At 27.3% G+C, this 15,945-nt stretch overlaps 2 protein-coding genes across 4 annotated transcripts in view; both read left to right on the plus strand.

The window, feature by feature from the left end:
- LOC127278354 (uncharacterized) overlaps positions 1 to 14,832 on the plus strand; it is a 38,478-nt gene extending 23,646 nt beyond the window's left edge. The window contains exons 3-5 of one of the 2 annotated variants that reach the window (XM_051300051.1): positions 12,093 to 12,350; positions 12,541 to 12,753; positions 12,832 to 14,832. In XM_051300051.1, the coding sequence (XP_051156008.1) occupies positions 12,093 to 12,350; positions 12,541 to 12,753; positions 12,832 to 13,176 (816 nt within the window). In that variant the 3' untranslated portion in view covers positions 13,177 to 14,832. The remainder of the gene's footprint in view (positions 1 to 12,092; positions 12,351 to 12,540; positions 12,754 to 12,831) is intronic. The other variant, XM_051300052.1, reaches the window with a different exon arrangement.
- Positions 1,646 to 8,474, plus strand: LOC127278343 (uncharacterized). Of its 2 annotated transcripts, XM_051300034.1 has the most exons (4): positions 1,646 to 2,155; positions 4,040 to 6,924; positions 7,095 to 7,283; positions 8,100 to 8,474. In XM_051300034.1, the coding sequence occupies exon 2, from the start codon at positions 4,042 to 4,044 to the stop codon at positions 6,565 to 6,567; it is 2,526 nt and encodes an 841-aa protein (XP_051155991.1). In that variant the 5' UTR covers positions 1,646 to 2,155; positions 4,040 to 4,041; the 3' UTR covers positions 6,568 to 6,924; positions 7,095 to 7,283; positions 8,100 to 8,474. The 2 variants fall into 2 exon arrangements, with proteins under 2 accessions (XP_051155991.1, XP_051155992.1); XM_051300035.1 differs by lacking the exon at positions 1,646 to 2,155 and having other exon boundaries at positions 4,001 to 6,924.
- Positions 14,833 to 15,945: the final 1,113 nt, after the last annotated feature.

Here is a 15,945-nt window from a genome sequence, read left to right on the forward strand (position 1 = left end):
TACCAAGTGCTGTTGAATCTCTTGAGGCAAATTGAAAAATGGAGTAGTTAATACATCCTCATCTTTCATTTTTTCTTCACCTCCTGTTTTCATTTCCTCATTTTTCGACTTTACATTTTCAGTTTTCTTCAGGTATTCGTCTTCTGATTTATATAAAAAGTCAGCAAAAATATTCTGCGAAATTGTGTCAAAATTTTCATTTGTCTTGGATGTTGAAGTTGACTGTGAATTTTCGGATTGAATTAAATTGATCTTCGCAGTTAAGTGATCATCTACAATAAATATTATGAAATTTAAATAAAAATACTATTTTTATTTAACCAACCAAAACTTTTGGTTGGTTTAATAGTTTCTTTTTCACAAAGGTTCACACTTTTTTTATCTTTTTACATAGAGGTGCCCAAATTTCAAAGAAATAAATTTGACAAATTATGGTTTTTTAAACGCAGACATATTACTATATTGACATATTTTAAAATTTTCTACACTAATAAATCTAGAACAATTTTGCTAAAAGAAAAAAAAATTAATTCACTTTCAACTTTTGGATGCTTAAAAAATATTATGTTTCATTTTTTATTTTTTTTAAACAAATTCAGTTTCCAATTTGGGATTGTTTTCTTTATTTGTATATTTGTCAAGAAATAAAAAGAACGGTTTGCAAAAAGTTCTGAAATAGGCCTGATAAAGCTGTTTTGTTTAAATATAGAAATTAAATTAAATTAAATATAGAAAGTGTAATACATTTTTAGAAAAGGAAAACAAAAGACATATTAGTTTGAAAAATAAAAAAGTTTTAAAATATTTTTTATTAATTTCATTCTAATAATCTATAACTTTACCAAGTTTAGCGTGTTTTACAGGAACACAGTTACAATAAGAGCATAAATTGTCCTTCGTGTAGCAATATGAAGGACAGTTGTTGCATTCGCAAGGACCTCGCTTAACCCCATGGCAATCTAAATTATTCATTTCTGAAAACATAATTGTTTATTATTTAATTATTTTGTGTCATACACATATTTCACCGACAAAAATATATTTAAATATTCTTATTTCGTCAATGATGGGCAGAAAATTCGTTTAAAGTATTAATAATAATTCAAATCGAAATAAAAAAAATGAATTTCTATTACATTAAAACAACAAGTTAATAGAAAAATAAAATAATTTTTTTAATTGAATCTTATATTTCACAAATAATTGTTTATTTTGTTAATATAGTTAGTTTCAAAAATTATTACCTGCGCTGTTTGGAAATGCGATGTTCGAGATGTGAATTTTACACTGCTGAATCCAGTTTTCTTTTATTCCATAGCAACCTTTGCTGTTCATTTGTTTAAAAATGTTATTAAACAACTGATTAAAAAAAAAGATGAGACATGAAGTACTGCACTGATATTTGCATACACTGGTAGAACGTAACACTGTACGCACGTGTTGTTATTGTCAAAAAAACTAACCTAACACGAGAAAGCCGGAATTATTTTAAGATAATTCCTGACAACATATTTATAAAAAAATGGAGGCAACTTAAAGACAAAAATTTTGACATAAGTCATATTAGTTGTATTATCTTTAAATTCTCGCATTTATTTAATACGTTAAATAAATAATAAAAATTTGTGAAAAACAGGATGATAAACCTGTCTCTCAATCAGAGATAGATTTCATTTTAAAGAAGCATTCTGATTGGCTGCCATTTTTAATAAGAGAAATTACTTTAACAACTTGTGAAAATTTTTTTAAAATGACAAATGATTCTCATTGAAATTTATAGATTATTAATAATTAATTGATATGAATGTATTTTCTGTAGTTTAGTTATGATAGTCTTTCAATTTTAAGATTTTAATATAATTTTCAAAAGCAAACTGACAAAACTATTGCAGTCTGCTAAGACTGGCAGAGTTGGCAGCAATGAAAGTGAAAAGCAAAACAAACAGATGACAACATGTGTACGTGTAGAAAGTTTGGAAGCATTTTCATCGGTTTTTCTTGCTCAATTTAGCATTATTTTAAGTGACGAGTGAAGAAAAATATTACAAGGTGACATCAACCACATCGAAACCAAACTTACTATAGTTATGAATAATATATGTCTCATATTTTTTGTGACAAAAGTGTGTTTTATATAACCGCATCACACTGAAGGGTAAGTCTTTTGTATAGATTTTTCACAAAGTCAACAAGATTTAGATTTTCACTTTTTTAAAATTTATTTTATCGTTTATTTTATTCATATATATATATCAGGAGAGTTTTGTAAAAAATCAAATATCTTTAATGTGGTATTTTAAGAAAGAGACATGATATTAATTTTCCATAAGTCAAGATGTAGCATCGCAGAAAACAAATACATTAAAAGATTTTACAATTACAATTTTTTCATCTTTATTGTAAAAGCTTGAGTTAGACGTTTGATAATTATCTTTCATAAGGGTATGATATGTCCGTTTTTGTAGATTAACTCGTTTAATCGGGGATAATTTTTTAAATTTTATATTTAATTCGCTAATCATTCAGTCAAAAACTAATATATATATATATGTTATTTGCTTTTATTAATTTAAGAGGTTTATACAGAGGTTTGAAAGAAAAATAATCACTTGACTTTGTAGTGTAATTTATCGACTGTTCCCTAATAGCTATCCAATTATTATTAAATTAGTAAACACTCTCCAATATATGACTTTTGTAATATCTGCACAATCTATATTTTTGTTTTATTAATTTCATAAAACGTTGCGTTAAAAATGTTACGAAAATTAATTTTAAGAAATTATATACTTTTTTTGACTTACTCAAATAATTTCTTATTAAAGTTTATTACAAAAATATAAAATATTTCGATAAGGATAAAGACTAGTTCCAACACAGCTTTTATTTTCAATCAATCAATCAATTTTCATTCCTAATCAGAGATTAAAGCCTATGGGCGATTCCACGTCAGATTTCAGTCGACTTTTTAAATTTAGCCAAACATATTTTTTTTCATTCTTTATAGAAAAAAAACAAATACGTATTTTTTTATTTTTTTATGGGCGATCAATTTTTCGAGTTATGAATTTTCAAAATTTTGGTTTTTTGAAAGTAGACCTATTTTCAATGACCTATAACTCGAAAAGTTTTGAAATTAGAAAAATATTACCAGGATAAAAAATGTTCAGTTTTTCTTTGACTTTTCAATCATATAAACTAAAACAAAAATTTGTTGATTTGAAAAAAATAACAATAATTTTTTATAAACAAATTCACTTTTTTTTTAATTTGTACATGTTTTTTTAAAAATTTTTTTGCTTTATTTCTTACTTGGGAACAATAAAAATAGTTTGCACACTATTTCATAATGGGCCTGATAATACTTATTGTTTAAATAAATTGTTTATAAAAAAAAAATTTTTATTCTTTCTTTTTTTACATTTTTTTTAACAAAAAGTTTTTTAATTTGATTTTTTTATAAGTGGATTAAACAGTCCTAGAGATTAAAAAACTTTTTGTTAAAAAAAAATGTAAAAAAAGAAAGAATAAAAAATTTTTTTTATAAATAATTTATTTAAACAATAAGTATTATCAGGCCCATTATGAAATAGTGTGCAAACTATTTTTATTGTTCCCAAGTAAGAAATAAAGCAAAAACATTTTAAAAAAAACATGTCCAAATTAAAAAAAATGAATTTGTTTATAAAAAATTATTGTTATTTTTTTCAAATCAACAAATTTTAGTTTTAGTTTACATGATTGAAAAGTCAAAGAAAAACTGAACATTTCTTATCCTGGTAATATTTTTCTAATTTCAAAACTTTTCGAGTTATAGGTCATTGAAAATAGGTTTACTTTCAAAAACCAAAATTTTGAAAATATTAATTGTAGTTACAGTATTAAACTGCTATAGTTATTTTTACATAAATGTTTTAGGCAAACCGCTGAATTTTACTTTTATATTGCTTTAATATTTTGAAGTAAAATTTCTTGTCGTTTAAAATTTTTAAAATGTACTTTTGCAATGACCGATGCACTCATTGATCTACTTTTTTAGGAATGGCGGCCCTTCCAATGAATCGTAGGTTTGAATGCGATTACATGAATTGTAATGCCTCATTCAATAACAGATCTTCATTAAGATCTCACAAGTCGAGAACCCATAGAAATAGAGTGCCTTTACAGAACGTAGATAGAAATATTGTTGAACAAAATAACAATCTCAATGATCAAAATGTTATCGAAGATGTTCAAAGAGATTACGTAAACCCAGATTTAATAAACGATGAGCAACATTTGAACAGTCAGAGCGATGTAGAATATTCAAGTAGTGGTAGCGAAGAGGATGAAGCAGTTGAATTAACTGATGATGATGATCAGGGTGATCATGATGCTGGTGATGATGATACCGATGAAGAAGTTGAACAAGAACCTGAAAATTTGGATCCTAGACAACGTGCAATAGGACTACTTTTATTGCAACTGAGAACAAGAACAAACATTTCTGAAGAAAAAATAAATATTATTCTCCAATCAATGCAAGATGTTGTTAAAGAATTTTTAACACATTCTTTACAACAAGTGGAAAGAGTTTTGGTGGAACAAGAAAATATACAACTTAGGGAAATATTTAACATTGAAGAACATGTAGAAAATATAAATTTTATTGGTGATTTCAACACTCAACAGAAACGATCAAGATATTTTGAAAAGCAATTTAAGGTACTAATGCCAAAGAAACGTATCCTAGGAAGGCGGTTTATAAAACATGGAAGTACAAACATCGGCAAAGACCGTCCTACAAAAATCAAGATAGATGAAATGTATTTTGTTCCACTATCGAAAGTGTTGAGAAATTTTTCTCAAAATCCAACCTTTTCTTACATTTTGGAAAATCATATTCCAAAACAAGATGTCCTTACTTCATTTCGAGATGGATTAAAATTTCAAAATCAAGTCTGGAGGCATAATAATTCCCATCACAGTATTTTATTATACACGGATGAAGTGGATGTGTGCGATGCGTTGGGATCAAAATCGTCTGGCAATCAAAAATTTTTGATGATTTATGCATCTAGTCTCAATCTACACCCAATGTATCGCTCTGCTCTACAGCACATTTATCTTGTAGGAATTGTGAGATCTAGAGACGTAAAATTGTATGGATTGAATAGTATTTTAAAACATATTGTCAAGGATTTTAAAAAAATCGAAAATGGAATCCAACTCGCTGATGGGACCATTATTACTGGTTCACTCTTTGCAACAATAGGAGACAATCCTGCGCAAAATGCAGTATGCGGTTGTAAAGAATCTTTTGGCACAACAAGACACCCATGCCGTTTTTGTCTTGCCCACCTTTCCGAAATCCACAATATGGTTGAAGAGGAAGAGAGCTTGCTACGTACCAGAGAAAAACACGACATACAAGTGTCAATGATTGAAAATGCAGAGGGTTCAGCGAAAGAAAAATTGATGTCTGAATACGGGATCAACAGGAGAAGTGTTTTAAATGATCTTTTTTTTCATCATATTACTGAAGGAGCGCCTCCTGATATTATCCACGATCTAATTTTGGGTGTATTACCAAGGACAATGCAACAACTATGTCAAAATGTTATTTTTAAGAAAATTTCACTTGACGAACTCAATAGGAGAATAGCTTCGTTTGATTACGGTTACTCTGAAGTGGACAAACGTCCCCCTCCCTTAAAGGCTTCTCATCTTGTTCCAGGTGCTAACATAAAATTATCAGCTGTCGAAATGTGGACACTTGCACACATTCTGCCATTTCTTGTGCAAGATCTCATTGAACCAGATTGTCCGTATTTCGCAAATTACATGACCTTGCTTGAAATAACTTGCATCGTCTTTGGACATGAAATTAGTCGAGGAATGGTTGACGTTTTGGGCGACCTGATTGCAGATTACTTGCAAACCTTCACTGATCTGTACGGTGCTGACTCGTTAATTCCTAAACAGCATTTCATGATACATTATCCCCGATTAATCTTGTATTTTGGACCACTTGGAACATTCATGTGCTTACGTCCTGAAGCAAACCATCAGGTTTTCAAAAGAATCGTCCAAGGCATGCGCAATTACAAGAATCTCCCGTTAACTTTGTCCGTTAGATACCAACAAAGACAAGCTCTGGAATTGCAAAACCCTTTAACGAAAGAAGTGAAATTTGGTGCAAAGAAATTGTTACTCAATTATAATTTACCATTCTCCCATTTATTTCACGAAGGAGAGCTACTTTGCACTGCATCATGGGTTAATGTGAACGGAATTAAATACATTCCAAGAAAATGTCTCCTTGCGATTGGCTACTCCAATGAAAATGAACCTCAATTTGCGACACTAGAGATTATCCTAAGATACAATGAGGGACCAATTTTTATTTGCAAAACCATCAAAACTATTGAGCTCAACATGAATTTAATGGCCTACGAAATCGCTTTCCAAGATAAATTTAAGGTTTTAAGACCTCGTGATCTGAAAACTCATGAAGTATTCCACAGTCATAAATTTAAAAACAAGTCCTTTGTGATAGTCAAACGATGCTTCGGCGTCATCTTTTAAACATTTTTTGTGACAAGCTTGTTTCTCGAGAAGATTACAGTAATACATTGAAACAAAATGTTTTACATCAGAAGTTTAAATTCCTAATTTATCACCTTATCAGAGAGTAATCTACAGGTTCTATAATATTACTCCAAATAAAATACCACTGCTAAAACATTTTTCAATGGATTATATTTCACAAATTTTCTTAACGTCACAAGGATATTATTTGAAATTCAATTATTCGAAATATTCTTGTACATCAATCTTACGAAAGCAGTATCGTATCATATAATTCTGTGTATCTTATTGGAAAAGATCACAGTGAATTCGTTAAATCACTCAGATAATACGTCAGACTTTCAAGCATGATAGGTCAGTATAATTTGTATTTGAAAATATGTTCAATTAAGTTTATTTAGATAAATATGTTTTTTATATTAATACTAATTATCTTTAAACAATAAAAGATTTTACCTTGTTTTTATCCAAAAACTGTAAACTATACTTTTAATTCCATTTTAACAAAAATAATTTTATTTCAGCCTCATGAATCGCTACATCAGTAAAAACATCTTAGATTTTTTCGAAAATCTCAATTATTGTGGTTTTTTAAAGATTTCCATGACTTTCAATTCACTTCAACAATGTCATGAGCTATGACTGCGCCAAGCAAACATGTTTTCTTGTTTTCAAGAATTGCCATAAAAAAATATGGTCAAAGAATTACCAAGGTATGAATTAATGTTATTAATTAATGAAAAGAGACTTTTTATTGTTTATAGGTATACAATCTCCTTTTAAAGTATAATTGTCTCCTAAAAAGTATTCTAGAAGTAAAACAGTAACATTTCAACCCAAAGAATGTTCTAATTTTTGATAGAAATAAAAATTAAGATAAAAAAATTATAAAAATTTTTAAGTCATAAGTTATATAAATTGAAAAATGTTTACAGGTTTTTAAAAAAAAAGTAAAACAGATTCAGCGTCGTTTCTTTCAGCATAGTTTCCTCAAAAGCAAACTATAAATTTTGAGGAAATTATCCATATTAAGTCAGAATATGCTGCATCTTTTAAATTATTTGGAGTAGTTTTAAACATTAAATGATTCAAATATTCCATCTGCACATCATTCAATTATATTTCCAAGAGAAAATTTCCACTATTGTTCTAAGAATATTACCAAGAAACGCTAAATTCTTTAAAAATCTAGTTTCAAAACTAAATTTCAATATTTAATTAAAAATTAAAAATCCATAAGTTGTTAGATTTTCATTAGAGCTACACTTTTTATTTTACTTAATAAAAATAATTTCCAGAACTTAAAAAATAGTTCGACTGACTATTAATCAAGTAATATTTCTCGATTTAACACTCTAATAAATATAAAATTTGTCAGAAAAAACACTAGAGAATTTCGAAAAATATTCTTTACAGGAAGAATTACTCATTCAAAGTTTTTATACTTGTATTTCTTACTGGAAAAATGTAAAAACTTTAAATATTCCAATTTTCTTTCACTACAGAATATAATTATTACTTTATTGCAGGGCTTATTGTTTCCGGAAATAAATGTGCCAATATTAAAACAGCTGATACATATGGATTGCAATTACAATAGTAAGAGGACCCGGAACATACAATGAACAAATCAATTGAAAACCTTGTTGTCACCTGTTCTCAGATTTTATCCGTTCCAAATATCGAGACAGCAAACATCAAATATTGTGTCATATCACTTATTTATTATTATATTATTGTCCGTTATTTTTCATTATTGTCTAATTGTCAGTTGTTTTAACTTTTACCTAACTTTTACTTGTTTCAAAATGTCAACAATGATAACTGTTTTTGATTTTTAAAAACCAATTACAATTGTAACATCAATGCGTTGAATTTTACATAAAGCTAATATTAAATATTTAATTTTCAAAACCAAATTTAACAATTAATCTAGAAATTATTTCCTACAATTCAGACAATTAAAAAAGGAACATTTCGAAAGAAATAGCACCAATTTTTCAAAATCAGGATTGTTGAATAGAATTTTTATTTTTTTTATTTTCTTGTTTATTGTTTTTTTATTGCTTTATTATTATTTATTAAATAATATTTTATTTATAATTAATTTTATTATTAAAATTGTTTACTGTATTTTATATTTTTTAAAATTTAATTTAATTTAAAATTTAAACAAATAAATTACTTTATTATTACAACTTTATTGCTTCAAAGTTTGTTTTTATTTCTTAAAAATTATTTTTGAATTTTAAGAAATGAGTTTAAATTCAAGCCTTATTCAAGTTTAAATTAAATTTAAATTAAAGCCTAAATTCAAGTTTAAATTCAGAATAATCAGAAATTATATCACGCAAAAAAATTCTTTGCAATTTGAAAAAATTTAAATATATCATAGATCTGCTTCTTTTACTAAATGTATACAGGAAAAATAATTAAAATCGATGTAAATCAATGTGAAAAATTTATTTTCAAATTCAGAAGGGGATTTTTCTAAAAATGTTGGAACCTACAATGCAACACAGTTTCTAATTTGATAAAATGTTCTTTAATGGTAAAGTGAAAATGTTTGATTATATTATCCAAATTACAAGAAAAAACGCAGAAAATTATTCAATTATTGTAATCAAATTATTTTATTTTAACAAATTAATTTAAAAGAAATTTTTCTTACAAGTATAAGCAATTCTAAGCAAGCGGTTATGGTTAGATTATACAACCTTATTCCAAAGAATTAAGATTTAGTTGCACAAAACAGAATTGAATAAACAAAATTTGTTTTTAAATTCAAAGTCGAGTGCTTTAACAATTTTTTACTAAAACGTCAAATAGAAAATGCAATTTTTTCATAAACTCAACGATGGTTATGTCATTGACGTTTCAGAACAAACAATTGACATCATATGTTGCAGTAAAATAATACAAATTTTGGATCATTTTGATCTATTTTTTAAATCAATTTGATCTGCAACGCTTTTTGATACCCCCAAAGTAACATATAATTATAATTAATTACTTGTACTTCATGTACTTCATTTGTTAACTAAATTTTGCAAAAATGAAACAGAATTTTAAAAAAAGTTGACCCCTTTTTAAATAAAATAAAAAGTAGTAAACTTTTTAAATTAAATCTAATAAATAGGTTAAATGTTAATGTTTTTTATATGATTTTCAATTATAAAGAGAATAAAAGATATGATCTGAGGAGAAGGGATAAAATTTCTATAAAGGTAGGTAAGCAGGATGGGAACGTGAATCTTCATAGAGAAGACTATGTGAAATGCGTTGTCGTATAACAAGCACAAAGATGATGTGAAAGATAATAGTATAATAGGTCTCCTGATAGAAGCGAATACAGAGACAATGAAACAGAGATATGTGATGGCACTAATAAACATATAAATTATTTTATTTATTTTGTTACAATAAATAATATTGTGATTATTTATTTACCATTAGTATTATTTTTTTTATATTATTATTTAAAACGAAAAAAAATTCATTTAATTCGAAATTTCTTTTTCTATAATTACTTTTACAATTTTATTGCGGAAAAGTGTGACAAAATAGGAAAAAAAGTAAAAAATTTCTAAACAGGCGGCTTTATTTATTCATGATATTTGAATTGTTTTGATTGCCTGGTACACTGTTTAACGATTTATTTTTAAGTGCATTTCTTGATGGATAGACGATATCGTCTTCCAAGCAAATGTCCAGATAAAAGAGAGGCTATTGTCATTTTTGCTCCGTTACCAAAGAATATATAAGGTTTTCTCGCATTTGTCGTTCTACTTTCCGGGTATAATACTTTCTACTCTGGCATTCAGCAAAAACTTCGTTTCCTTTACGCAACATTTTTTTTTCACAGTAAATTTCACAGGATACACATATTCACACACTCCAATATTTATTGTGTCTCATGAATGATTTGATTCGACTTTTTCTTATTTACATTCAAAAAAATAAAAAAAATAACTGAAGAGATAAATTTAAAATTTATTTTATAAAATATTTAGTTGTAATAAAATTAATTTTTTGTTACTAATGAATATTTATATAGTTATAATTTTATAAATATAAAAATTATTTTTAAAAATGAGAACTGCTGCGATATGATAGTAAATTTTATCGTGAAAAAAAGAAGCAATCTCTTATCGTTTTGAGAACAATGGTGTACATCCCTTTATATATAGTATACTTTTCTCGTAAACGATTCACTTCCGGTGTGTGTTACATATACGCGCGTGTGTGACGCACAATAATAATATTAAGCTCGCATTTCATTTTTGCTCTATTATATTTTTGTGGCATTCATGATACAACACTCTAGTCTTTTGTCATTTAAGAAAAAAAAAAAAAAATTGGAGAAAAGAGGGCAACATCATATCATATAGATTCAAATTTTATATGCGGGTACATTATGAAATAATTTCTATTCTAGTCTCTTTCACGAAATTAGTGATTCATTTTAAAATTAACTCTAGTAGAATTTTTATTTAAAAAGAATTTTCTTCTTCCTAATTTTTTTTTTTATTTTTTAAACTGTTTTTTATATTATGGGTCATTGTTATTTATAGGTCAATTTTTTGCCCAGAAGACAAATGGATATACTCTCAGGTATCATAATTGATGAACATTTCTGCGAAGGATCCTTACTTTAATACCGGATGTTGAAAAAAAATAGTGTAATTAATATCAGAGTAGAAAAATTACAAAAACAAGAACCATTCGATTTTTTGTAGAGTTTCAACATTATTATTTATATAAAAACATTTTCCTCTTTCTTCTCTATGCCTCTTGATAGTATAATTTAAAACGCTGTGGGCGCCGCAGAGATTGTCTTATCGGGACGCTGTTTCATATCAAAAATTTAATGAAAACTTTCTTTTTTTTAAAGTAATCACTAAAAAATTAGAATTTTAGAAATAAATAATAAATTCTTGAATTAAAAAAAATAACTTATTTTTCTATAAAAAATTTTCTTCTTTTCTAATATATTTCATACAGTATTTCTCATCTTTTCTTCCTTTATACTAATTCAACTGTTTTTTTTTTGTCACATCGAATATAATTCGAAATCTGAGGATAATATTTTCACTCCTTGTAACTATAGAATCATTTTCTATTTCTTGCAAGAAAAAGTTTTAAGTTACAGCTGAGAATGAGAGACGATAGTTTCTAGAGAACAGGATGTTGAATTTTGGTTCTCTATTCTTCATTTTTAGAAATATATTTTATTTTTAAAAAATATTCGCTGGAGAATTATTATTAAAAAAAAAGAATATACCGGATGTGGGTGGTGAGAACTGATGCATAGGCTTTCTGCGGTTTTGTAAAAAAATACTTAAAAGGTTTCATTCTCGGAAATAAAATGATTATGCATAAAAGTATTTTTGTACTTAGTATTTAAAAAAACAAAAAATTGGAAATTTAAAATCAAACTTTTTGAAAATAATCGTAATTTAAAAAATTAATTGAAACATTCAATTTTTATATTTATCAAAAAATTTTGTTTGTAATTTCAGATGAAAATGAACTCCTCAGTGTACGCCACATCCTGTCCAACACTACAGTCCAACTTGTCATTGCACAGTTCATATTACAGTGAATACAGCAATTCAACTCGAAGAAGATTATCATCAACAGGTGAAGCGGATACATCAGCCACATCAAGCTACGAGGGTAGCGATAGTTCGGAAAATAGCGATGAAAATCGTCTCGAGCCAGTTTCACAAATTGAACGTGAACAAGTTGAAACATTTTTCCGTGGACTAAAATCACAGGTATATTAAAATTCATAAAAAATAGTTTTTACAGCGTTAATGAGTTATTTACATTCATTTGCGGACATAACGGTTTCCACGTTTCGTTGATAACACTTCCGCATCCTATCTACATTGTAATTTAATACATGAAAAAAAAAATTCTAATTATCTTTTAAAAAACAAATTATTTTCATTTATTCTTTTTTAGGTATTCGTTTGTGAATCCCTGGCGAATTTATATTTGGGCAATGCAACACAACCAGAAGGATGGTCATTGCGTTTCACTGGAATACCTGTTGTTGTTTTAGACTTAGGAGAGACAAGATCACGCTCCAAGAGAAGAATACAAATACTTCTAGCTGAACGAGGGACATGTTTTACTTTATGGAAAGAAACTATTGACAATCTCACGTCTTACAAGGTGAATATTTTTTACTCTGTAGTATTAAATATTGTCTTTTCTGAACTGCAATAAACGTCTCATTTATTTCTTCCATAGGTGTCGGGACCAGCGTTTCACACAATGTGTCTTTCATCAGATCACACAAGACTAGCAGGATTTAGTTTTGATAATCCAAAAGCAGCGAGTGATCTTTGGCAGCATATAGAGCGTCTTGTGGCATGTCCGGAAAATATCAGCTTGTCAGTGCCGGGGAAAAAGAAAAAGAAGAAACCAGTACAAAAGAAAGTGGTACTGCCGGCAAAGAGCAATATTAGTCAACCATGTCAATTTCAGCATGTTACTAGTGTTGATTTGACTGATAGGTCACGATATTTTTCCCTCCAAACATTGGTGCCACCACCAAATGAACTCGATGTTTCAACTCACGAGCAAAGCTTTTAAATAACGATGCAAAAAACGTCCGCGAATTTGGCGCTTTAATAAGAGCCACTTTATATAGTTTTTTTTTTCTTTGAGGCTGAATTTCCAAGTCACTATTATTGTGTCAACTTTAATTATAGAGTTATGACAAGAAAGTCAATTGCAGAGAAATTCAAATGTTCCCGCCTTTTATTTTTAAATACAACAAATAATCACTTGTTATAAATATTATGAAAATTGTATCTTCAGAGCGGATAAAAATATAGTTTGCATGAAAAAATATAAATCTTCGACAATTATCGATAATGCATTATGTTTTAAAAATTGAAATCAAATATGAAAAGCTGTTTTTTTACTAAGAAGATAAAAAAAAGTGCTTATATAATAAAATGAGACTCATCCATATCATGAGTATAAAAAGTGACAACATAAGTTTAAAAAATACCTAATCAGCAATTTTCTGCAGAGTTGTGTTTTCAGCTTTGCTGCTTAATTTCAACTTTTATTATTTAGAATTAGAAAGTATTATATTTTAATTACAAAAAAACATTTTAAATGTACATTCTGCAAATTATTATTTTCGTTCACGCTTTGAGAACAAGATTTTATTTTAAAATTAAATATATAAAATTTGAATCCAATAATTGATTCAAAAATAATTTTTAACACACATAAAAATCACTATATATATAGTATATTGCGATATATGTAAGGGACGTATATAGTATATTTCATGAAATTATACTATATAAAAGTAATTTAAAAAAAAATTATAGAAATTTTCTTGAAGTATTTTACGGCCAATATTACTTACGGCCATAAGAAGACTGGATTCACTATCCGATATCATATATTCTAGAAATAAATATTATATATTAGGAGTACTATATTTAGACTTCTATCGCAAAGTGCATCATTCACATGATTCCTCATCATTATGTATACCGGACTGGTGTCATTTTTTAAGGAGCTTATTTTTTAGATACTTAACTTAAAAAAACAGCGAATAGTAGTTCTCATGGTTCCACTGTTATTATTTCAAGTTTCAAATTTGACACAAAAACAGCTTTAAACGAAACGACGCTAGTTCGGACACTGTATGTCATTCATAAATAATATTCAATAATATTTACTTTGTATTATTTTAAGAATCAATTACATTAGAAATTGTTATTTTAAGTTTAATTTTAATTTGAAAATGTATCAGTTGTGTGAGATTGAAAAATTGAAAAAAATTCATTATTTCGTTATTTTTTTATTTGGTGTACATATTAGAAACAAAATGTATTATAATTTTTCTCTTCCAACTAAATATTGTTTTCTATTTTTATTCAAAAATTATCTGTTTATAATTTTTTACACAATTGTATTTCCATTTTAATAAGTATTTTTTGTGTTTGTCTTAGCAAATCACAATTTTTGATAAAAAATACTAGAATTTCTTTATTAGTTTTTCTTTTCACAATCCTTCGAATGCATTATAAACTATATAAAAATAATAATAATTGTTTATCTACGACTGTGATATATTTGTAATGCATTATGTTCTACAATTTGTAGCCACAGTAAAATGATATAAATTACCTATCATATGCATTCATTATAAAAATATTGTTATATTCATGTAATAATTGTGCTAATAAACGGTATCGATTTCCGTCAAATATATATAATATTAATATCAATTATTATTATATCCAAACCATACAAAATTAGTCAGAAATATAATATAAAATCATATTTACAATTAACAACTCCAAAAACATATCACAGATATATTTGTTAAAAAAAAATTACTTAGCTGTAGAAAAAGAACAGAAAAATTTGATTTTACCGACTATATAGCTGTATTTAGTTCTTCTTTAAATCACCAGTCGTTTCAAACCACTTTTCATTTGTACGAAAAGCATGTAATAATATCATTTTGCTAAATAACAGTTTTTTCCTAACAAAAATATATTTTTTTAATTGTCAGAATTTTGCCAAATAAGTGAAAGGAATTCAAAACAATTTGTCTAAGTAAACATAGTCATTAATAATAAATAAAATATTTAATCAATAATTACCTATATAATAAAAAAAGTAAGCAAATCTCTCGAAAATTTAATTTTCCGGAAATTTACCAAAATTTATTTGAGTGCAGCTCAGCATCCGCAGGACCAATCAAAAAGTGCGCCATACATTTTTTGTTCGAGACTCCCGGGTTAAGACTTTGGCGGCATTCCCGACCAATTATCTCGCAAATTTAATTTTTTTAAATTTTTAAAAAAATTCATCTGTTTGTAGCTCAGCATCCGCTGGACCAATCAAAAAGTGCGCCATACATTTGTTGTTCGAAACTTTTTCCCTATTTTATTGGTGGTATCCCGGAGCGATTATCTCGCAAATTTAATTTTTCTAAATTTTTTCCAAATTTGTTTTCTGGTGTAGCTCAGCATCCGCTGGACCAATCTAAAAGAGCGCCATACATTTTTTGTTCGAAACTTTTTCCCTATTTTATTGGCGGTATTCCGGAACGATTATCTTGCAAATTTAATTTTTCTGAATTTTTTCCAAATTTGTTTTCTAGTGTAGCTCAGCATCCGCTGGACCAATCAAAAAGTGCGCCATACATTTTCTGTTTAGAACTTTTTGACTATTTTTTTGGTGGTATTTCCAAGCGATTATCTCGCAAATTTAATTTTTTGAAAATTTTTCCCCAATGTTTTTTAGTGTAGCTCAGCATCCGCTGGACCAATCAAAAAGTGCCCATACATTTTTTGTTCGAGACTTTTTGCTCAATTTTTTGGC

Source organism: Leptopilina boulardi, unplaced genomic scaffold (assembly GCF_019393585.1).
Source record: "Leptopilina boulardi isolate dan_hultmark-lab unplaced genomic scaffold, ZJU_Lbou_2.1 LbouV2_202, whole genome shotgun sequence".
NCBI classification, from domain to species: Eukaryota; Metazoa; Arthropoda; class Insecta; order Hymenoptera; family Figitidae; genus Leptopilina; species Leptopilina boulardi.

Coding starts and splice junctions, on each gene's coding strand:
- LOC127278343 (XM_051300034.1), top strand. CDS start 4,042: ATGGCGGCCCTTCCAATGAATCGTAGGTTTGAATGCGATTACATGAAT.